This window comes from Thunnus maccoyii, chromosome 19 (assembly GCF_910596095.1).
Source record: "Thunnus maccoyii chromosome 19, fThuMac1.1, whole genome shotgun sequence".
In the NCBI taxonomy this organism is placed as follows: domain Eukaryota; kingdom Metazoa; phylum Chordata; class Actinopteri; order Scombriformes; family Scombridae; genus Thunnus; species Thunnus maccoyii.
In genome coordinates, this window is record NC_056551.1 from 4,278,420 (window position 1) to 4,303,309 (window position 24,890).

Below are 24,890 nucleotides of genomic sequence, written 5' to 3' on the forward strand. Positions count from 1 at the left end.
CCATGAATTCACTTTTTAAAACAACAAGTTACATAAATAGATTTTTTGTTTTATTCATATTTCTTGGTCTTTGTAATAGTTGCTCATTGTGTACCTGTGTGTCTGTTTGCCCTGTAGATCTTTGTGCTGCTGATTCTGTTGGCGGCAGGTCTGGCCATCGGTCACACCTTCTGGTACGAGGAGATCGGCTCCAAGGCCTGGTATCTGTACGACGGCAAAAACCAGGACGCCTCCTACAGAGGCTTCCTCAGCTTCTGGGGATACATCATCGTCCTCAATACCATGGTGCCCATTTCACTATATGTCAGGTTAGCAAATATACTGTGCTATTACTCTCTGATAACTACAATCTTTCAGAGAGTAACTTTGCTTAATGTCACCAAAAACAACGGTTTTCATTTATGACCATGGCAGCAAAGATCCAGAGAGGAGATTCACGTTATATACAATTGTGTGACTGGTTAATGGTAATCAACGAATACTTGATAGTTATCGAGATGAATTTCACAAAAATGCCATTAGCTTGCTGTTAAATTTAGTGGAAATGGAAAAGGATTTGACAATTTGTGACTCTGGCTCCTCATAGTAATAAAATTGCACCCAAAAGTACTTAAATGTATTGTTCTTCTAGTTGTTTAAAAAAAGCACATTCTCTCTCTAAGGATTTTACTAAGAGCAAACTGTAACTTCACATTACCAACACAAATATAGATGGAGCAGCAGTAGCCTGAAGATCAGATAGAGGCCACATTCTGACAGAACTATTGTTTACTCCTCTCTGTCCTCATCACTTTTTCACTGAGTGTCAGTCTGTTACTTGGCAAGAAAAGCAATTGATTCCAGGCCACACTTACTGAGTTTTGACAAGGATTGTAGACTCTAGTCACATGATGTGGACTCCAGTCAGAGTCAAGTCCTGAACATTTCTTCATTTTGCTGACAAGGCATATATTTTGACAATAATGTTGTCAATGTAGGAGGGAAAAGTAGGAATGTCAATGTAGACTAGCAGAGACACAAAAGATGATACCTCAGATAATCACATTCAGATTTTATTATTTAGAAATAATTGTTGAACTGACAACAGTCCAGTGTGTAAATCTCTGTTTTTCTGTTTTGTGTTCAGTGTGGAGGTGATTCGTTTGGGCCAGAGTAAGTTCATCAACTGGGACCTGCAGATGTATTTCGCAGAGAAAGACACGCCAGCTAAGGTACATTATCACTGCTTTTATCACTGCAGTTTTAACTTCCTGGTATTTCATCCGGACTTTATTCCAAATGTCAAACACATCACATCCTGCACATGGACTATTTTATTTTCCTGTGAGACTTTCTGATGTATAAGAACTTTTTTTTTAAATTGTTTATATAATAATCTTCCTGAACTGTTGTGCTGTAACAAAAAATTGTGGACAGTAGCAAAAAAGGTGTTTATTGATATGAACATGTTAGCAGCAAATAACACATTAGAGACATGTTCTGAGTGGACTCGGCTAGCTGTGGCTTCATCTGTAGGCTGTAGCACAATATATTGCAAATTATTTATTTTTAGTTGAATGGATTTTAAGTATATAGTGATAATTAACATACTTAGTTTTATGTTCTATTTTCCTGAAACTTTACTAATCATTTATGCAAGAGAGTATGAGTCATCATTGTAAAAGTTCATATTCATGTATTTTTTACTGCACATAACATACATTAATAATAAAAAAATTCAGTATATCTTTAAAAAAATTCTTCTTCTTCTTCTTCTTCTTCTTCTTCTTATTCTTCTTCCTATTGAAATTGAATATTATGAATCAGTTTTAGTAATCTATTTTCTAATAATGTAACTTCTTGCTTAAGAGAGCCAAACCTTTTATGACAACATTATCTTTACTCAAGGTCCTCCTACTAGCTTTTCAGAAAAAGCTTTTTTCAGAAAAAGCTACTAAGTGGACCCTGAGTGACCATTATTTTGTCAAACTACTTTTCCCAAGGTCAAGAATGACTCTTCACACTTAGGTTTTGTTTACCTGTCTAAACAATACAGAGCCAAACTGCAGCACTCCAAGTAAAAAGTAGGACTTGTAGCAGCAGCAGGTCAGCAGTGCTACCTTTTCCCTCTGCATCATTTGGATAAACCTCTCATTAAATCAATTCTTGACCCTTGTGCAGGCTCGAACCACCACCCTGAACGAGCAGCTCGGACAGATCGAGTACATCTTCTCTGACAAGACGGGAACTCTGACACAGAACATCATGCAGTTCAAGAAGTGCACCATCGCCGGACGCAGCTACGGTACTGTCTAGCTTGATATCAATCCAACATAAATTAATTCCTCAAAAGACCTTAAAAGCGGTGAACCAGTGAGAACTCTGCCTCTAATGCTGGCAGTATTGGTGCTTGACTCAGAGATATTGATCTCTAAATGTGGCCTTGCTCAAGGGAATTCCCACACTAACCCAAGCAGTGTCAGTGAATTAAACCTGAGAAGGAAGAATGGAAAGATACAGTAAACCCAGGGAGGTGTAGTTGTGTAGGTAAACAGAGAAGGAAGAAAGGAGATCTGAAAGTGAGAGAGGGACACCTGGTGCTCATTATTGCAATGACAACTGTCTTTTTGCAGTGCACCTGGATATGCAGGATTCTGTTTTTTAACATAAGTTGATGTTACACACATGCATCAAGTTTATGCTGTGAATATAGGGTTTGTATGTTCCCTGCCTGCACCTGCTGACATTAGTGTGTTATCAGAAAGATGAGAAATGGGCCTGTAATGATCCCTTTAGGGAAACTGGCTGGCTGTTACAGGAAGGAGTGGGACTATAGATAAGAGCAGAACAAACAGATTGTTGAGTAATGGTTGTAAAAGATACAAAGAGCATATGTTTGCAAATGATTTTACTGTTTTACAAACTGTGATGTAATGTTATGTTAAAGTAGAGAGGAAATAAACTTAAAATAAATAAATAAAAAATATAATAAATAAAATAGCAAATAAAGACTTGTGAAACTTGAAGAAAAAATAAATATCCTCAAAAGTATAAAACAATATTTATGGAAGTGATTTAACAGTTGTGGTCTGTCTGATCTCAATAGGCACTGTACTTCCTTGTTCAACTCTGGGTGAGATCTGGGAATAACCAGCAGAACTAGGCATATAAGGAGTCAATAAAAAGTGATGCAGTATATTTTGAGTAAGGCCAATTAATGCCTCGAAAGTCAGCAAAATTTTAAAATAAAAGGTAGCCAGTGGAAGTTGTCTAGAACAGGGACAGCATGTCTGTGGGAAAAAAAAATAAAAGCATGTATGACTTTATGTACTGTAAATCAGATGTTCATGAGTTAGGTAAAAAAAACAAAAACATGAATGGACAGTATTCTTCACTTGGTCATCAAAACAGAGATCTGCATCAAAAAATAAACCAAGATTTCTAGTAGTCTGCTTAATAATGGCAATCTATGAACTTATTTGTTTTTACAGTTATCCATTGTTGCATTTTATAGGGTTGAAGGATTTTCCATGATTTAAATGATATTATCATTATTATAATCACTAATAAAATGATTCCTGGGAATATGTCATTGGATTCCCAGGACCTCTCTACATAAATAAAATTAGATTTTAACCACAAAACTGTAGAATAAAAATCATTTTAGATGATCAGATGTTTTTTTTTTTTTTTCCATAGTCATAAGTTTATGTTTAGGCAGGGTAAGAGCTTGAGACAGTGGCTGAAAGTGGGTGTCTCATGCCAAAAGTGTTTGGAGAGAAATCCCAGGAAATGCCGGGGTTATAATTCCCAGAATTCAATCATAGTATTGAAAATCTGCGGTTTTGTCATTTCAAGTTTATGCTCTCCTCTCCACAGGTGACCCGACAACTGCCGAGGGAGTGCAGCTGGACAGAGGAAGGGTAAAACATCATAATACTCACATTAGAAGAAATGTTTGGATATTAGTTTGAGCATCATCGAATGCTTCATTTGCAAGTGAAAATATGAATTAGCCAAACTATAAGTTAATATTGTTCAACAAAGCAGTTTTTCAGATACTAATGAAGTACTAAGTGCACAATACTGAAGCATATGATGGATGATAATCTGCATTTGTAGTTTTCAAAACCATTTTCCTGTCTCCCGTCAGCCGGTGGACTGGAGCTGGAACCGGGACGCTGACAAAAAGTTTCAATTCATGGATCACTCCTTGGTCGCCTATGTTCGATCCAGGAAGGATAAAGACGCTACAGAGTTCTTCAAACTGCTCTCCCTCTGCCACACTGTCATGGCGGAGAACCAAGATGGTAATCCTAAAATCTTAATTTGGTCAAAGGGGAAGAAGCCTCGGAGCGAAGGTGGGACGAGTAAGAAGCAACCACTTTGGCTGTGATAGGCTGCAGCTCCTGTCAATCAACCCTAACATGCCCTAAAGAGGAGTTGTCCTTAAAGCTGCATTAAGCAATATATTTTTTATGTTGTTTTTTATATTATATTGCATTTATTTTACAATATGACAATATTACTATGAAATATAGAGTTATAGACATGTATTGCATCAGACATGACTTCCTCATGCATGCTTTATATCTTTCTCTCAGGTGAACTGGTGTACCAGGCAGCATCTCCTGATGAGGGCGCCCTAGTGACAGCAGCCAGGAACTTCGGTTACGTGTTTCTGTCTCGTACCCAGGACACCATCACCATCAGGGAGATGGAGGAGGAGGCCACCTACGAAATGTTGGCACTGCTCGACTTCAACTCCGACCGCAAGCGCATGTCTATCATCTGTACGAGTGTACACACACACTTGTGAATAATATATATATATATATATATATATATACACACACACACACACACGTCTGTTGTTGAACTTAAAATAATAGTAATACTAGGTAGTGACATGCTAGCTTCTCCAAAAACCCGCTAACTAGCATGACTGTACAATAGCGTACATACAACAAGGCAGGTGTAGTATTCACATGAAAGCTGACAGTAAAAAAAAAAAAAAATCTTAAAACTGCCATGTTAGTGGATAAAGGATAAGTGTGTTGATATTCTATATTTTTCTTATTGTCAACAAATCCCATGAAAAGACCAAAACCAACAATGAGGTCGGTTTGGTCAGGTTTGCATTCCTAATAACCACTTGGAGTGTCAGAAGCTGGAAACCTTTTAACTATTTATTCATTACTTTTAGCAAACTATTTCAGTTGTTTAGCCATTAGTTTTAGCTTTCTATTTAAACAGTTTATCCATTACTTTTAGCCAACTATTTCAATTGTTAAAGTTACTTTTAGCTATTAGCTAATAATTTTAGCTAATTATTTCAAATGCTTATAGATTACTTTTGGCTAATTATTGTGTTTATCCTTGCTTAGCTAACTATTTAAACCATTTATCCATTACTTTTATCTAGCTTTTTTGACTTCTCTGCTAGCTTGCCAATTAGTTTTCATGCATGCTCAATAGCAACACGTAGCTTTAAGGTGTTGTAACTGACAGGTGTGTACTGTGCAGTCAGCCTGTTATAGTTGGTAGCTCACTGGTTATTGTTATGATACATTTACTAAAGATCAACATTACACCAATCTCGATGGTTATTTTCATCCTCAACACAAATATATGGATATATTTTTTAAATCAAATCATTAATCCTATTTTTCCAAATGAGTTTAGCTGGTCCACAATCTTTCCATTTATCTCGTAGCAGTGGCAGAGGTACCCTCTGGAGTACCCTTGGTTCCAAATTTTTACTCCTATAGACTTGCAAAAAAAAAAGACTTTGCCCTACCTCTAATCCTCTATCCTCCTCCTACCATCTCTCTTCTCTCTCAGTGAGGTTCCCTGATGGTCGTATTCGTCTCTACTGTAAAGGAGCCGACACAGTCATCTATGAGCGACTTTCCCCCAACTCCAGACACAAGGACACTACTCAGACTGCTCTGGATGTGAGTTCATATGGCTTTCTCATTTCCACCAGTTTATTCCATCGCTGTATATCACTGAACAGCAGAAATATGTGGAAAACTTGACATACAGTACATGTTGAGACATGCTTACCCCTAGCTTATTTTTTCTCATTTCTGTGGATGAACACTTTTTGTGCTACAGACCTTTGCCAACGAGACCTTGCGGACGCTGTGCTTGTGCTACAAAGACATCAGCATAGACGAGTACGAAGCCTGGTCCAGGAAGCACAAAGATGCCCAAGTGTCCCTGGGTGACCGAGAAGCTGCCCTTGATCGCGTGTACGAGCAGATCGAGAACAACCTGTTGGTGAGTGGAAAACAACTAAGCTTTAGTTTGACAGATAAATCCCAACTCAAGGTCCACTTACTAGCTTTTTTCCAGTGTTTTTAACCATCTCACATGGTCAGCTGAGGAAGTTTGCTTAGTTGAAATGTGAATTCAGTAGCTGTACTTTGGATTTCATTCAAAACAGATGACAGATTTTCTGTACTTTTTGTGTCTGTGCTCTTTTCATTGGGGTGGGGACTCCTCTAACCATTTCTGTGCACCGTTCAGGATTTAGTAATATTTGAATCAAAATCTGAAGATGGTTGTGAGGTTGTTTGCTTCTCTTGCAAATCACACCCACACACTCTGACAAATGTTTAAGTGTGTTTACTTTTAGTAAACAAGACTATGTAACTTTTGTTGAGCCGTTGCAATTGTAACAGACAACTATGGGATCATCTTAAATGCTAAAACATAACATTACAGTTGTTCAAGTAGCAAAGAGTCAAAGTCAGTGAACTGACTCAGCTATACAACAATATCTACCTGAAGTTTGTATTACATTAGCCACCATAAGCTACTGGTCATACCAGACCAGGTAAAGCATACAAAGAATTGTAGGGTTTAGTAAACAAATTCTGCTGACAATTTCAACAGATTAGGTAGTGTGTACATTTGGGGGTATGGAAATCATTACTGTAAGGGCTTATTTTTGTTTTTCATTTGGAAAAAAAAGCTAATCTGTTGGACTGTAGTTTAAAGTGGCAACTTGAAGATCTCCATTTCATTCTCTTTACTGGAACCATTAAGCAGTAACTGCAGGTGTGGTTTTGGACCTCACTCAACCTCACTCCCAGAGATCCAAACAGTGTCACTGTTCGGGATGTGCAGAGAGCCTAGAATTTTTATTTGTATCTGTGTTTGTTGAGGAAGAAAAATTATTTGGCTTAAAAACAGGATTGTAACGCCTACTTCCACTTTTATTCGAAAACAAATACAAAGTTTAGCTACACCAGACACACAGACCTGCAGCTATTTATACATCCCTGTCACAGAGCAAGACAGCAGAGCGCAGCAGAGGAGAGAGATACAACAAAAAAGCAGAGAAGTGTCCTCTGACAGGAGCCACTTTTCAAAAAATCCTGCTGAAAAACTCACTGAAAATCTGTGGCATTTTTTGATGCAAATCCATGAAAGTTAAAAATGAGGAGGCAGAGCCATTTTTAACCAGCAATGTCCCTCTGTTCAGCTGATTGGGGCAACAGCCATCGAGGACAAGCTGCAGGACGGAGTGCCAGAGACCATTGCCAAACTGGCCAAGGCTGACATCAAGATCTGGGTCCTGACAGGAGATAAGAAAGGTACAGTCACCTCAGATTACAGAGCAGAGAGGTGGAGTCATAATGTTAGTCGATCAAAAAACAATATAGCTTCATGTCTCAATGAAAAAATAACAATGGTTACAGTATAGTTTTGAGTGAAACAGCCTTCTTAACAAACACACATTAAACTGGATTGACAGCAATTTAATAAAATTAAATACTTGTCAGTTTTATGATACAGGGTTTAGATGCTGCTTCTTCCTTAATTTGATGCATAGGGAATATGATTTAAAAAGTGACTGAAAAAGTTTCCCTTTTGGGTCACTTTGAATCAACAGAATCATCTGATCAGACCACTGTCATGCAGCTGTAACAGCCATAAGCATCTGTGTTTGTTGCTAGTAAAGATTAAGACTGAAAGGACATGTGCCATATTTTTTCCTGTTTTTTTTCTTTACTGTTTTATCTTTTCCCCAGAAACGGCAGAGAACATCGGATATTCCTGTTCACTTCTGACAGACGACATGCAGATCCACTACGGAGAAGACGTCAAGTGAGTCAATCCAATCCTTGAAAGCTCTTAAATTAACTAGAGGTCATGGTGCATGCTAGCCTTTTTTTTTCCTCCACTGATCAGAGTTTTTGAGATTGTCATTAAGCTGAGGATTTATGAGGCACCCAGGTGAAGATTTATTTTATTAAAGCCTATGTATTTTTGTTTTAATAAAAAATATTAATGAAAATAAGAAGCTGAATGTATAAGCAATGAAACATGACCAACATCAATTTGGCACGCTCAAGACTTTCAAAACTAGTTTTACTTGTTGGGTTTGAAGGTAACATGAGCTTATTTAAGGCAAGGTATCCAGGCAAGGCTGTGTAATCAATATTTGTTATGTTTACATGTGTCATAGATTTCAACATTTTTATGGATTTATCACAAGAGTGCATAACATACACGGTAGCTATAACATCCCCATTTCAATTCTAATCGAGGACCTTTGTTGCCTGTTATTCCCCTCTCCCTGTATTTTTCCTGGTTGTGTCTTTACTATCACTATTGAATAAAGGCAAACTGACAAAAAATAATCAATCAAAATAAGATTTAAACACACTGTATCTCAATAGAAGACAGCCTTAACAGCTCATGAGGGTCTCAGGTTGTCACAATGTGGTGAATGACACAGTGTGTTGTTTCTGTATCTCCAGTCAGAAGCTGAGGATTCGTCAGGCCAACAGGAGAAATGAGCCTCCAACTTACCGTCGAGGCAAAAAGACACCTGCAGATCTGTTCTTCCCCCAGCCAGGCAAAAACGCTCTCATCATCACCGGAGGATGGCTGGTGAGTTAAATTCACAATGAACACTCATTTTAAAATGATGATAAATGAGTAATTTTAGTGCTTTTTATAATATTTAGAAATGCAGCTAGTGTCCCAAACTCCGTAGGATTTTTTTTTTCTCATTTTCCCATAATTCATTGTGTTGGCTGCAAATCATTTGACTGTGTATTTTGTCCAAAATCATCTTGTCTGCCTGGTGTAACTTTTACATGCTTATTTGTTCTACATATATTTCAGAATGAGATTCTGTATGAAAAGAAGAAGAAACGTCGTCGTCTACGTCTTCATCGCCTGGGAAAGCGATTGCCTCCCAGCAGCCCTCAGGATGGACAGCCAATGAACGACTGGGAGAAGGAGATGAGACAGGTACAGCTTAATAAATTCAAAAGTGTAAAAGTGGAACATGATTGCATGCTAAATATTTAAATGGACAACGCATCTCATGATGGTTTACATGATCACAAACACAGTGGAATGTCTTTTTTTCCTCTACAGATTGACTTTGTGGACATGGCCTGCGAGTGCGAGGCAGTCATCTGCTGTCGTGTCACGCCAAAGCAGAAAGCCAACGTGGTGAGTTTGGTGAAGAAGTACAAGAAGGCTGTGACGCTGTCCATTGGAGACGGAGCCAACGATGTCAACATGATCAAGAGTAAGCTCATGAATAGATTCTGTTCACATTGAAAGACATATAATATTTTCTTTTGCATGCAATATTTTAGTGAATTGAATCTAAGCTCTCTCTCTGTCCCTCCAGCTGCAGACATTGGTGTTGGTATCAGTGGTCAGGAGGGGATGCAGGCCGTCATGTCCAGCGATTACGCTTTCGCCCAGTTCCGTTACCTGCAGCGCCTCCTGCTGGTGCACGGACGCTGGTCCTACATCCGAATGTGCAAGTTCCTCCGATTCTTCTTTTTCAAGAACTTTGCCTTCACGCTGGTCCACTTCTGGTACTCCTTCTTCAGCGGATACTCGTCACAGGTCAGCAGCACAGCATCAAGTTTGTTTGACCCATGATCCAAGTCATGTGATCTAAGGCCAAAATAATTAGACTTTTCTACATGATCCAGGTGGACAGAATCACATGAAGTGCAACCTGACCATTAGATTATTATATTTCTTGTGTGTAACTTTAAATTTTGGCCTCTAGGCGGTGCTGGAAGAAAGGTTATGTGGTCATTAAAATAATTTGAATGCATCTTATGAGGACCATGAATATTCAAAGCACATTTCTTGGCGATCTTGCCAGTAGTTTCCAACACCAAAACCCAAGAGGAGTTAGATCACGTCAAGTAATATTTAAATTAACATTTAAAACACTAATTAGTTTTGATTTTGACTATGATTTAATGCCATTAAGGTATCAGGCAATCATAGGGTCATAATTTCTTGCAGTGACTTGGCTGTAGGACATGACAGACTGCATGCTGGACCCCAACCAACCATAGCTTGCTGTCTTGCGTAATGTAAAAAGTTGATTAGTTAGGTGCCAGGGACCGACTTCACTGTTCAACTTGACAGCTCCAACAACATCATTCTTCCTTCGCTTCTCAGTGTTTACAGTTGTGTGTAGAAGAGCTCTCTGTGCTCCTATTGGTCAGCGTCACAGAACACACTGTAGAAGTTGTCAAACTATGTTAGAGAAGGCAAGAAAATTCTTGATGCTGATGGCGTAGCGTGATCTCCAGAAATGCTGAATGATTGTTTCCCTCTGTGCAGGTCGCCTATGAGGACTGGTTCATCACTCTCTACAATCTCTGTTACAGCAGCTTACCTGTTCTACTAGTTGGACTTCTCGACCAGGTAAAAACAGGCTTTGTTATGGACACAAACACAGTACAGAAAAAGCTTGTTGTTGGTTTTGCATTTACAGTTTTAGCGTAATGTCAATCCAAAATTCATGTCCAAATTCATGGCAAAGTACAGTTAAAATTGTACTGGTTGATCCGACAGTTAATACATAAGATATAAGCTAAGACACATGTTAATGTGCTGAGATTTGATAATAATAAAGACATTTGGCTTTTCTCAGGTTCATATCACATAATGGGATTAATGAGTTGATCACATTTACTGTCTTTAAATACCTGAAATAAATAAAACTTACTTTTCCTAAAAGTAAAGCATTGCTTTTATTTATCTCTGGCCATCATTATGATCTTGCTTTTTCAAAGCCTACCATATATTGTTGTGATAAATACCAAAGGTTTGAAATTCACAATGCATTGTTATAAAAGTTTGGAAATCTGTTCCGTTCTCTTCTGCTCAATAAGTGACAACCTGAACTCTGTTAACTGATCCCCTCCTCCTCATCCTCTGCAGGATGTTAACGACAAGCTGAGCCTGAAATTCCCCAAACTCTACCTGCCTGGCCAGCAGGGGGTGTTGTTCAACTACCGAAACTTCTTCATCAGCTTGTTCCACGGCATCTTCGTCTCACTCATCATCTTCTTCATCCCTTACGGAGCGTTCCTGCAGACCATGGGGCAAGATGGAGAAGCCCCCTCCGACTACCAGTCCTTCGCCGTTGTCACCGCTTCGTCGCTGATTTTTACCGTCAATCTGCAGGTAAGGGGCAGATTTCTAACAACTCTGTTAGGCATGTTAAAAAATATTTTGATGATAACATGCTGACATTTGACTTGTAACATTTATGTTAGCATTCCAATATTTGCTGATTGGATTCACCTGCGATTTACAAGTAATTCAGCTCAGATTCAATAAGATGATATGAATCAAATCCACAATACATATATGGTACCCTCACAGTATGGATTTTTTTAATGTAAATATCCTGCTGACCTTTGTTGTCTACTTCACTTCTTGTTTGTCAGATATCTCTGGATACCTCCTACTGGACCTTTGTCAACTGCTTTGCAGTTTTGGGCAGCATAGCGATCTACTTTGGCATCATGTTTGACATCCACAGTGCTGGGATCCACGTCATCTTCCCCTCAGCATTCACCTTCACCGGTCAGTCACCAACCATTCACCACAGTGTGGCACAGTTGATTAGAAATCAACACATTTCCTGAAACCTCGAGGTTCTCACTGTAAATTTGCATCTTTTTAAAAATTTTTTACAGTTTCATTTTTATTGAAAACTTCAGTGTTCCCAAACACGGAAACCAAAGAGTCTCCTGGACAACTAGCCATTAGTTAGAAATGTTACTTCCTTTCTGACAAATCATATTTTTTCCTAGGTTTCTCAGTTTGGTCTTTGGAATGGCTTCAAATACAACACTACCCATAAGCTGTTTCTATGATAAAGAAAATATTGCTTTGTTGTTGAATTGATCTAAAATCCAAACTATCTAATTTATCAAAGTTCTGCCAAGCTCAACTCTCCCATTAGTTGTCCAGCAGCAGAATTTGAAGATCTCTGATTGGATGTTTCTTAAAGCAGTGCTCTTTGGGACTGATAGTTGACTTCCCATTAAAAGTTGGTCTGTCTTTGTGGGCCGCTAAACACCACATCAAACCTCTTCACCACTCTCTTAACGTGTATATGTTGTGTTTGTAGGTGCAGCGTCGAACGCGCTGCGTCAGCCTTACCTGTGGTTAACCATCATCCTGACAGTGGGCATCAGCCTGCTGCCCGTCATTTGCATCCAGTTCCTCCATAAAACCATCTGGCCCTCTGTAGGAGACAAGGTAAGACCTCTGGGAGTCAAGCTACCAGCCTGCACGGAAATGTTGATTTGACTTCTTGAAATAGTACATACTATATTTTTATATACTTTACCCAACGGATCAGAACAATAATGACCATAACTACATACGGTTTGTCAACAATTTTAAAAAGGCTAATTATTATTGTATATTTATTATAGGAGTAACAGCAGTTGTTGGTGAATAAACTTTTATCATAGAGGAGAATTTTCCATATATGCAAATGCATAATTTATATTAGAGGGAATCTCCCTAAATGGCTGTTAACTATAATCAAAAATTGTCTCTATCTCTATCTATTATTATTATTATTATTATTATTATTATTATTATTATCTCAAACAAGAAACAAAACAAAATGTGTATTGTGAATGTTTTTTTGTTTTTTTTCAAGTTGCATAAATGGGCTTCCATACAGGGAGAGGGAGATTGTATAGTAATTGTAATCAAATGATTGTATAGGCAAAACCAGACAAGGCTGAAGGCTATTAAACCAAAAAAAAAGAGTCTTTACTGTGACTGTACTGTCTGCTGTGTCTTTCTGAAGTTGTTACATTTTATGGAAGTATCAGAATTACCTGATCAAATTAAGATATGGACAGGATGAGAATGGAAGTCAGTCATAAAATGTAATTAGCTAAATAGAGGCAATCCAGCACCTTTCCTTTCCCACAAAATGAAAAAATGACAAAACATTGTTTCTGTAATGTTACCTGCTTGTTTCCCATCCTCCCTTAGATTCAGAGAAACAGGAAGAAGTATGAGATGGAGATGGAGGAGGAGGAGAAGAAAAAGACACCAGCCTTCCAGCGTGGTCGGCGCTCCCGCCGCTCCGCCTACGCCTTCTCTCACTCCCGAGGCTATGCCGACCTCATCTCGTCTGGGCGGAGCATTAGGCGGCGGCCACAGGCCCGTGGTGGACCCCAGGACAGCATCAGGGAGTTTCCCCAGAGAGAGGCTGAAAATATCTGATGGGGCTGAGCGGAAGACGGGGCAAGACTGTAGCAGGAGCGGTTGTAAATTTTTGAAAAGTGCAAGGAGCGCTTGGTTTGTCCTCATCTTTATCTGTGGAGACGCTGCTGAAATGGTCAACATCAGAAGCTCAGCACAGAATCAACAGCTTGTTGGGAGTTTCCTTTGGTGTATTTAAGTGCTGTAGAAGGTGCTGCAACACAACTAGCGCTCCTCAACTTTTTGATGAAAATGATTGAAATGCAGAGCTTGGTTTACCAGTTTTTACTGATGATTCAAGGTAAATCCAGGTAAAACAGTAGGTACAGCCAATGTGCAGAAAGTTACATGAAGCGCTACTGAATGTACTGCATTTCTGCTCCAGTCAGCGACTCCGTCTCCACAGCCTCCAGTTCTTATGCACAGACTCTCTGTTAAAATGCAAATAAACACAAAGCTCACCGAAGAGACGACCGCCGTTACCGGGGGTTTGAGGTCATACAGCGACAGTGTGACTGACAATGTCATTTAACTCAGGATTTTTAAAATAAAGCTTTATTTTTAGTCAGTTTGTCCCCCTGGCTGTAACATCGTTTAATGTGATACTTTTTGACATTCAGTTTTAGCCCAGTGTTGGCAGAGCACTTGATATATTAGTGTTTTCACCAGTGTAAGCTACATGAAATCAGACCGCAACCTCTATAGTTTTATTTTTGTCCGTTGAGATGACAACTCAAACATTTTCCCTCATGTTCAAAACAATGGGCTAAAACTTAATATGTCATGGTATCCTCTTTTAATGTTTTAATATAAGTAATAGTTGGATGTTACTATGCCAGGCTATGCAAGGTGGTAGGATGTTATAAAGTGTGTCTTAATTTAAAAATAAATTGTGAATAGTGATCTTTTTCCTCTGCTGTGTCCCAAGTGTCCTTACAGATGGGTGCTGTAATCACTAATTTTTATAGACTTCAACTTTGTTTCAGCCTTAAAATCTTTTAAATACCTCTTTCAATGCTGGACTCTAGTATCACTTGTACAATACCTCACCTTTTTATCACTCTGTAGGGAACTTGTAAGGAGCTGTAGTTTGTCTTTCTTGAACAGCAGTGTCACAACATCTTTTCAAGCTTTTACAATTTGCAGAAAGTAAATCCAGGTGTTTCTTAAGTACATCTTCTAATGGGGAAAAGAATCACAAGTTTATTTTCATTTGACTAATTTGATTATTGGGGGTTTTTTTCCCCGTTGGATGTTAAATCACCTGTTCCTTAAGTTGTCAAAAATAATGACTTTTTCTGTGTGTGTGTGTCACTGATTGTTTACAATGAACTCAGAGAAGATGTTTGTGTTTTTCGGATCCTATAACCAGATTTAGAATATCTGATAAACAGTGCTAAACCAAAACTAGCACATTCCTGTTCTGACTGTTACTGTATCCCCTTCACACTAATGTTACTGTATACAGATAATGTCTTTATTACTGAATGAATGGAGGTAGTAGATCAGGACTGTTGACTGTACCAGCAGATATTTTGGTCTCTGTCTATGATGGTATTTTATCATATGGTTGTTAATAAAAGCCAGTGTTTATTTTATTGTGGTGTGTCATACCTCACATTTTGGTCAGACTGTGGTGATTTTAAATTTAACATAAGGTTTGGATAATAATAATTAATGTTATAATATAACTTATAATAGAGTTTTATTATGATGCCCAAATGATACATTTATCCATAATTTATTTTGGTGCATATAAGCCTGTATTTCCACAAAAATACTCCCTTTTGTTTGACAACATGAGCCAAACAAACAATGACCAAGCAAAATCTGTGTAAAAGAAGACTATATTTAAAATTAAATCTGCAATATCTAGTGAAATAAAAAGTAAAGCAAGATAAGTATTAAAACATTGGAAGTAAACCGAATTCCCACAGATCTCACTAATCTGTTTCCTATGAAAACTGTAAGGTCTATTCTATGGATTATACAGAGTAACAGAGACACTTTCTGGAAAGAGATGTCACTGCTAAATTCATTTAATGCCATTTATTACATGAGGGGGTTAATAATTATTACTCATATAACTTATCTGTTCACTTAACTTCTAGAGAGTCTAGTCTAGAGAGGTTGCATTCAGTATAAGGGTATGTCTTAGTGTGCACAATAATGCAGGCACTGGAAACTCCCTGTAATAATCTCCTTAACATGACTGAATTGTTTTTTGCTCATTTATTTTGTTAATGTCCTGAGAGTCTTATCAAGGTGCCACATACACACACTGTCAAATGTGACCGTGTAACATGATATTCTGTTGATTCATGCACCTGAATTAATTATTTACTTCAACAGAAGCACAAATAATTAGTGAAGTTACTCTTGTGTGTGGGTAAACTGTGCACAACGCCTAACTGAGAGTCACATATATCATTACTGCTGCTGTATGAATGTTACAGCAGTGGTTTTACTTTAAGGACACTAAATTCATTAGGAACACTAAGTAAAGAACACTAAATTCTTCAAGCAGTCATGCTCACCAAACAGAACATCAAATTTGATAAAATCATGATTATTAAGAACTTGACTGGCGTCTCCTGCAGCATAGATAACTTTAATCCGATTAAGTCACTCAACTTGTCCAAGCAGACGAACCTGTGTTGCTGAGAGAACTGGGTGTGGACATGATAGCAATATTCATCTTTGCAGTAAGTTTCCAGTTAAATATTGTGAGCAATAAATGTTTCTGATGTTTCACTTTCTCATCCAGTTTTATGTACAAAATTATCTTTGCTGTATGGTGACTGTAAACACTTCCAGCGATAAATCAAAGACTGACCTAATGACACTATTAACTGCCTTTCAGTTCAGACATCCACTGTCTCTGAGTTGAAATGGCACAGCAAGGAGTTCAGATGGATCAGGAAAAACTCTGCTGTTCAGTATTCAGATTTTTTCCAAGCTGATCCTAATATAGTATTCATATGCCATATATGTGTTGAAAGGTTAGTTACTGTAATCATTCCTACTGTCTGTGAAGCGATTCCTTTTTGGCGTGACTATAGCAAAGGAAATAGGGGACAAAATCCACACCCTTCCATGTTTTGTGTAAACATGCATTCAAAAGTACAGCCAAAGCCTAAGCAGTGTCAATTATCCAAATTGAGTGGATACCTGCATTCTGGTAGTCGTTATTGCTGTCCTGGAAATGCAACTACCAGGAATGAAACTTGCTCACACTGTTGAAGCCTCTGACTGAACTTAAGAATGCATCTTTGCACAGAACGAGGACTGTTGATTTTGTCCCCCATTTTTTACAGAGTAGTCACACTATGAAGGAATTGCTTCACAGCCAGTCTGGAAAGCTACTCTCTAAACTGGATGTGTATCCCAGTCGATCTGTCATTAGTTTGAACAAACAAAACCACTAATAACTATAATAGCAATAGGTCTACTAATGATAATGAAGCAAAATAGGAATAATATCATAATAACAAGCTGACTGTAGGGTCATATAGTCCCTGAGCACATGGAGGAAGGAGCTAGGGAAAGTTTGAGAAAGTTGCTAAGTAGGGGCCCAAAGGTATGGAAATGAAAATAGAAACCCAAATGAAAAGCAGAAACAAAACATCTGTTAGCTTTCAGGTGTAGTATTAAAGGATAATACTACCATAACATTTTTTCCTATTCCATATGGGCTAAAAAGAAAAAAAGACCAGTAAGATGATCATAAAGGTTATTTCATTTTTAATTGATGTTTTAGTCAGGGATAGTTAAGATGCACAGTCAAAGTTCAAACTACTCCTCTTCCAGGAATGAAAGACTGATAAGTCCTCTGTTTTATGTTCTTTAATGCATTGAGTCTAATTTGGTCCAGATATTTTAGTTCAGACATACAAAAACTCAGCTGTTTGATCTCACTAAAGGATCTAGTGACTATTCCCTAGATCCTTTATAGCTCACCCTCTCAGTAGGATAACAGAGGCCTAAGCTGCTGTCTGGAAACTGTTGTCTGTAGACATTTCATGGAGTTAAAAGCCTAGAGTAATGATTTCAGCTGAAGGAGGATACTTAGGTTTGAATTTGCAGTATTTCCTGTTTGACTAGGCTGTTGTATTTGGTAGAGATGGTGCTAAACAAATATATATCTCAGCTAATAAAACTAGAAGCTCCTTGTAATTTCCACTTGTATTCCCTGGGTGGAAACCTAGGTTACATGTTTAAACTAACACCCAAGATTGTAACAAGCTGACTTTTAATAGAAAGTCAAAAATTAAGATCAAATGACTAGAAAGTACACCTACACAACATTCCAGTGGAGACTGCTGTGGATGCAACACTCCCTATAAAAAACTATTCCAATATAATCAATCTTATCACAACTGATAGCAGAGCTACATAAATCTGTTGCAACAGTTTCAGCTAAACTGGGAAGAATTACAAAAGTAGTCTGAAAATTAACTTTGACTTAGTGCACAACAAACATTACAGTATATTGGTTTATTTATTCAGGGCCTCAGAGTCCAAAAGTGGTAACAGAAAGTTCTGCTGATACTCAGAATACCTGAGTGTTAAGCAGCTAATAAGGAGAAAACGAAAGGGCACATCATAAATCTGCCTGACAGTGAAGTATCACTACTGTGCCTGTATACCTGCCTGCTGGTGAGCTGCACAAGTGCAAGAAATGATTAAATACTGGAAATGTATGTAAAAGTTAAAGGAAACAACATACAAAAAAATGTAATTGCCACAAATAAATCAATACTCTATAGAAAGGTTCATTTGTGTAGTCAGACAAAGACAAATTTCTCTTCACCAAGAACACTGGATCCAGGGGAAATCATTAAAACTGGACTTTGAAGTTGTCCTGATCTGTATTATTTGTCAGTTATTAATGATAATAAACAATATTATTAATATATAATATTATTAGAATGATATAATATTATTATTCAAAGGTAATGATATTGGTGTATGGAACATATTTGTTTAATCATGACCATTTAGAACAAAATGATGCTGAGAGGACAAGGTTCACACACTGACCTAAAATGTGACTTATTATCTTAGCAGGGTAAGCTTAGGTTGTGTATTGAGAACAGAATGTATTTTTAGGTGGAATTCGGAAAGTTTGATGTCCCAAACTTACTTCATGTTGTAAATCGGGGCTATAAAAACATGCTGACTTGCTCTCTTCCTGGAATGTATCTGAGCTAGATAACTCCTCCCTCTTCTACCTGCTAAAAGTCTCATTCAGTCCACGTTTCCTCCTTCATGTGACCTCACAGATCTGCAAGTTTACAGGTTGGTGTAACCAACGTGCTATGACGTGCTGATATGCATTCAGTGCATGTCAGCAAGTGGACATGAGAATAGGAGATCTGGATCAGCTTTTCTCTTGTATGAGAAAGTGAAACTATTTGACATTTGCTGTCTGAGAGGTGAAATGGCTCAGAATGAAATTAAGATGGGCCGGGAAAAACTCTCCTGTTCAATCTGTTTGGATCTACTGAAGGATCCAGTGACTACTCCCTGTGGACACAACTACTGTATGAACTGTATTAAAAGCTACTGGGATGGAGACGATCAGAAGAAAATCTGCTGCTGTCCTCAGTGCAGAAAGACCTTCAGACCGAGGCCTGTCCTGGTGAAAAACACCATGTTAGCAGATTTAGTGGAGGAGCTGAAGAAGACAGACCTCCAAGTTGCTCTGGCTGATCACCGCTATGCCAGACCTGATGACGTGGCCTGTGATGTCTGCACTGGGAGAAAACTGAAAGCTCTCAAGTCCTGTCTGGTGTGTCAAGTCTCTTACTGTGAGCAACACCTCCAGCCTCACTATGAGTCTCCTGCCTTTGAAAAACACAAGCTGGTCGACCCCTCCAAGAAGCTTCAGGAGAACATCTGCTCTCATCATGGTGAGGTGATAAAGATTTTCTGCCGCACTGATCAGCACTGTATCTGTTATCTCTGCTCCATGGATGAACATAAAGACCATGACACTGTCTTAGCTTCAGAGGAAAGGAATGAGAAGCGGAAAGATGTAAAGATTACTCAGCAAAAATTCCAGCAGAGAATCCAGGACAGAGAAAATGATGTGAAGATACTTCAGCAGGAGGTGGAGACCATCAATCGTTCTGCTGATCAAGCAGTGAGGGACAGCGAGAAGATCTTCAATGAGTTGATCCGTCTCATTGAGAAAAGAAGCTCAGATATGAAACAACAGATCAGATCAAGGCAGAAAATTAAAGTGAGTCAAGCCAAAGAGCTTCAGAGGAAACTGCAGCAGGAGATCACTGATCTGAGGAGGAAAGATGCTGAACTGAAACAGCTTTCACACACAGATGATCACATCCATTTTTTACACAATTACCCCTCACTGTCACATCTCAGTGAATCCATAAACCCACCCAGCATCGAACTCTGTCCACTGCGGTACTTTGACGGTGTGACTGTGGCTGTGTCGCAAGTCAGAGATAAACTACAGGACATTTTTACTGAGGAATGGACTAAGATCTTACTGACAGAGATATCAACGGATGTTTTACTTCCACAAGCAGAGCCCAAGACCAGAGAGGAGTTCTTACAATACACTTGTCAAATCGAACTGGATCCAAACACAGTACATGTACAGCTGTTATTGTCTGAGGGGAACAAAAAAACAACAGTGATGACAGAGAAACAGTTATATCCTTATCACATTAACAGATTCACCCAACAGCAGCAGGTCCTGGGTAGAGACAGTCTGATGGGACGTTGTTATTGGGAGGTGGAGAAGGGAGAATTCGAAACTAGAGTAGCAGTCACATACAAGGATATTAGCAGAACAGGAGGTGAAAGTAGATTTGGAGAAAATGATAGGTCTTGGGCATTACAGTGTTCAGAGGAGAGTTATGAATTCATTCATAATAAAGTCAGAACTTATATCTCAGGCCCTCAGTCCTCCAGAGTCGGAGTGTACCTGGATCATAGAGCAGGTATTCTGTCCTTCTACAGCGTCTCTGACACCATGACTCTCCTCCACAGAGTCCAGACCACATTCACTCAGCCGCTCTATGTTGGATTCAGGATTTATGGCTTTAATCACTCTGTTGAAATGTGTGAGCTCAAATAGACAGTTATTATAAACAAGGTGATGGGTGAGAAACAGTTTTCGGTTTGTAAATTGAAATTTACAAACAAAATTTTTGTCACCATCATTGTTGCTCAGCTCGCTTTGTTGTGATGTTTCTGCACTGCCCTTGAACGTCACCTGTCAGTCAAACAGCAGGGCTGAGATATTGAGTTTCTGTAGGTATAAAAAAATGTGTTAAAAAAGTTCAATTAAATAGATAAGAAGAACAAGAAAAATCTATGTGAGCGAAAAAGTAACAGGATGTAATTATTGTATGTTTTCCTCTGTTAAGTGACATAATAATAAAGAACTTTAATAATTTTTCAGAAAATGTAAGTATAGTATGAAATATTTAAAACATAAAATGTGTGTTAACAGTGTACAGGTTTATCTTTTAGGGTGAAAGTATGAAAAGAATGATACTAAAAATGTGTATCTCTCTCTCTCTCTCTCTTTCTCTCTCCCTCTCTTTCTCTCACTATATATATGTATGTATGTATGTATGCATGTATATATGCATGTATATATATTACCTGAATTTTACTGAAATGTAACCCAAAATTTTACAACTTATATGATTTTTTCGATTTCTTTGAAAAAACAGACTCTGTAGAAACATTTTTTTTCATGTTGGAAATTGTAACCTGGCATGAGGTCTATAGTTTTTCTGTTTGATGTATATTTGCATTGGTGCTGCAAAATTTTCTGTTCCACTGCATGGACCTTAATGGAGCAGCAATACAAGTCTTCCTTCTATCACGTTATCACATTATTATCATAGTTGATCATATTTTTAATATGTGTTGTAAAGTTGTATTATCATTGTGATAATCATTATAGCACTGATTAGATTCTCCACAGTGGTTGAAATACTGGACTAAGACTATCAGAGCTGCTGAAGAGCAAGTTTGTGCACTTGTTTAATAAACAGGGTTTCTCTCTCAAGATTGAAAAGCCTAAAAACCAGGAAGTATTCATTAAATCATTCATTTGCATAAAATATCTTAAGTTTTGTTCAGTTGTAACACACAGACAATATGACAACAAATTTGATTCAGTGGTGCATAATGTGGTGTTGACTGTCTTGAAGAAGAAACTTCAACAACAACAAATAACAAATAACAAATAACTGTAGTTCAGTCAGATTGTCACAGACATGATCACAATTGCAGCTCATCCTCTCAGTAGGATGACAGAAGACTGAGCTGCTGTGTGGAGGCTTTTATTTGTAGACTTTTCATGGAGTCAAAAGCCTTCAGAGAGAGATTCCAGCTGAAGGAACATACTTAATTAGCATTTACAGTATTTCATGTTTGAAATGGAAACCCAGGCTGCATGTTTAAACCAACACCAGACTTCATTAGGTCACATCATGAGTTGAAATGAAGATAAAATGGATAGAAAGTACAAAGTCTACCTTTAAATTTCACAACACTCCAGTGGAGACTGTTGTGAAGGCAACACTCCCTGTACTCACTATAAAAACATTTCCAATAGGGCCAACTTTATCACCACTGATAACAGAGCAACATGAATCTGTTTCAACTATTTTAGTCAGCTAAACTGAGAAGAGATACACAAATAGTCATTCATTTAGCTCAGTGCACAACAAACACTACAGTATATTGGTTTATTTATTCAGGGCCTCAGGGTTCAAAAGTGGTAACAGAAAGTTCTGCTGATACTCAGAATACCTGAGTGTTAAGCAGCAAATGAGGAGAAAACAAAAGGGCAGGTCAAAAAATGTTTCCTTCAGTTCTTTATATGTGCCTGATGGTGAGCTGCACAGGTGCAAGAAATGATTCAATACTGGAAATTTATGTACAAGTCAAAGGAAACAACATACAGAAAAGTGTAATTGCCACAAATAAATCAATATTCCATAGAAAGGTCCATCTGTATAGTTAGACAAAGACAAATTTCTTAAAGTTCCACTCCACTCAAAAATGTGTTTTTCTTCTTGTTCCTACAGCTGTATGTTTGTGCAAAATGATGTGCAGAGTTTGACACTAGAAGGCTGTTTTCAAATTGATCTGCTGAAAGTGGAAAGTTTCTATGCTCACTGAAAATCAGATTTTAAGGTGCAGGCCCATGAGCATGATTTGTGACATCACAACTAGTTTGGAGCCAATCTGGGTCCAGTATTCAACTTACATAAGTGTGATGTGGAAACTCCAGTGCACAAACACTGAGAATGCACTTTGAATTAGAAGAAATCTTTGTCCAGCAGGAAAACTTTTGAAAAGAAATATATTTACATATTTATAGATTATGGATTTTTTAATAAGGAGAAGGAGTTGTCATTTTAAGGATTTTAACAAGATAATTGAACTTTTTTGTGGAAAAAACATACTAGACACAATTTATTATTTGTATAAGTAGAGTATTTTATATACGTTTTAAAACATGTCTGGAGGGGGTCTTTAACCAAGAGCAATGAATGCAAGGAAAAGCATTAAAACTGGACTTTGAAATTGTCCTGGAATCCTGTTGTAGAGCAGGATCTGTATTATTTGCTAACTATTAATTCATGTTGTAAATCGGGGCTATAAAAACATGCTGACTTGCTCAAAGAGCTTCTCTTCCTGTAATGTATCTGAGCTAGATAACTCCTCCCTCTTCTATCTGCTTTCACGTACAGTCAGCCTCATTCAGTCCACGTTTCCTCCTTCATGTGACCTCACAGATCTGCAAGTTTACAGGTTGGTGTAACCAACGTGCTATGACGTGCTGATATGCATTCAGTGCATGTCAGCAAGTGGACATGAGAATAGGAGATCTGGATCAGCTTTTCTCTTGTATGAGAAAGTGAAACTATTTGACATTTGCTGTCTGAGAGGTGAAATGGCACAGCAAATAATGAATCAGCAAATAAGAAAGAGAAAAAAAGTGAGGATTCAAGATGGTTTTCCTCAATAATGGTATATTTTCAGACTTCAACTCAGATACATTATGTGCACTTTCAGCATCATGGACAACTCAACACAGAAATAATCCAAACAATTCCCTTAATTAAAAACTGAAACAATGATATTTTTGCTTTGGAATGAGTAGAAGCCTCACCCTTCTTAGCAACTACTAGTCTGTGTTGAATAGCACTATGTGTTATGTATCAGCTAACATAAAAACAGCTTGAACAATTCCCTCAAATTAAATTAACAAGAAAAATAATGCCATATTTTGCTTGGGAATGAAAATCGTCTGAAACTACTGGTAGTTCACAATGAGTTGCACCTCACGCTCTTTCAGCACCATGGACAGCTCACATCAGGCCCGGAGAGCGAAAAGGAGAACGAGAGACAAAGGGGGAGCAAGTGGGAGAGAAATTACGATTGGTGGAAAAAGAACAAGTTGGTCGCCCCCTATATACATTGAATGAAATGAGATGTTTATTTTATTAATAATGTTATTATTATAAACTTTATTTCTGCTAAGAATGTGTTAAAAGACTCACCGTTGATTCAGTCTGAGGTGGTCCCCTCAGACCTCCTATGCTTGAGTACTGAGAATGCTCCAGTTCATCTTTGTCCAGCGATCTGGTTACTTCATGCTCAATTGAAATCTGAGCAAGAGCTGACAGATGCTCCTGGAGCATGTTTGACCTCAGATCCATTTTGATGAGCTTTAGACGTGAGAAACTCCTCTCTCCAGTTGCTACAGTCACAGGCTCTGTCACTGTGACTCTCCTGCCTTTGAAAAACACAAGCAGGTCAATCCTTCAAAGGAGTTCCAAGTGAACATCTGCTCTCATCACAATGAAGTGATGAAGATTTTCTGTCACGCTTATCAGCAGTGCATCTGTTATCTGTGCTCCTTGGATGAACCTGAAGGCTGTGACACAGTTTCAGCTGCAGCAGAAAGGACTAAGAGGCAAGAAGAACTCAGAACAAGTCGACAAAAAATCCAGCAGAGAATCCAGGACAAAGAGAAAGTTGTGAAGGTGCTTCAGCACGAGGTGGAGACCATCAATCATTCTGCTGATAGAGCAGTGAGGGACAGTGAGAAGATCTTCACAGATCTGATGCTTCTCATCAAGAATAGAGGCTCTGATCAGATCCAGGCAGAAAAGTCAAGTGAGTCAAGTCAAAGAGTTTCAGGGGAAGCTGCAGCAGGAGATCACTGATCTGAGGAGGAAAGACGCTGGAGCAGCTTTCACACACAGAGGATGACTTCCAGTTTCTACACAATTATTACACATCTCAGTGAATCTACAGACTTTCCCAGCATCAGTATCTGTCCAGAACGGTTCTTTGAGGATGTGACTGCA

General features: G+C 38.3%; 2 protein-coding genes across 2 annotated transcripts in view; both read left to right on the forward strand.

The window, feature by feature from the left end:
- The window catches only part of atp8b1 (ATPase phospholipid transporting 8B1), a 37,781-nt gene extending 22,671 nt beyond the window's left edge, over positions 1 to 15,110 (forward strand). Inside the window, exons 12-30 of the mRNA XM_042395021.1 lie at positions 118 to 308; positions 1,127 to 1,211; positions 2,161 to 2,284; positions 3,859 to 3,902; positions 4,133 to 4,289; positions 4,584 to 4,772; positions 5,824 to 5,936; positions 6,100 to 6,264; positions 7,475 to 7,586; positions 8,025 to 8,100; positions 8,757 to 8,889; positions 9,127 to 9,255; positions 9,385 to 9,541; positions 9,647 to 9,870; positions 10,609 to 10,692; positions 11,212 to 11,457; positions 11,724 to 11,862; positions 12,413 to 12,543; positions 13,300 to 15,110. Coding sequence (XP_042250955.1) covers positions 118 to 308; positions 1,127 to 1,211; positions 2,161 to 2,284; positions 3,859 to 3,902; positions 4,133 to 4,289; positions 4,584 to 4,772; positions 5,824 to 5,936; positions 6,100 to 6,264; positions 7,475 to 7,586; positions 8,025 to 8,100; positions 8,757 to 8,889; positions 9,127 to 9,255; positions 9,385 to 9,541; positions 9,647 to 9,870; positions 10,609 to 10,692; positions 11,212 to 11,457; positions 11,724 to 11,862; positions 12,413 to 12,543; positions 13,300 to 13,533 — 2,733 coding nt within the window. The 3' untranslated portion in view covers positions 13,534 to 15,110. The remainder of the gene's footprint in view (positions 1 to 117; positions 309 to 1,126; positions 1,212 to 2,160; positions 2,285 to 3,858; positions 3,903 to 4,132; positions 4,290 to 4,583; positions 4,773 to 5,823; positions 5,937 to 6,099; positions 6,265 to 7,474; positions 7,587 to 8,024; positions 8,101 to 8,756; positions 8,890 to 9,126; positions 9,256 to 9,384; positions 9,542 to 9,646; positions 9,871 to 10,608; positions 10,693 to 11,211; positions 11,458 to 11,723; positions 11,863 to 12,412; positions 12,544 to 13,299) is intronic.
- Positions 15,111 to 18,955: 3,845 nt separating this feature from the next.
- On the forward strand, positions 18,956 to 20,623 carry LOC121886116 (tripartite motif-containing protein 16-like). Its single transcript, XM_042396037.1, has one exon. The coding sequence runs from the start codon at positions 18,956 to 18,958 to the stop codon at positions 20,621 to 20,623; it is 1,668 nt and encodes a 555-aa protein (XP_042251971.1).
- Positions 20,624 to 24,890: the final 4,267 nt, after the last annotated feature.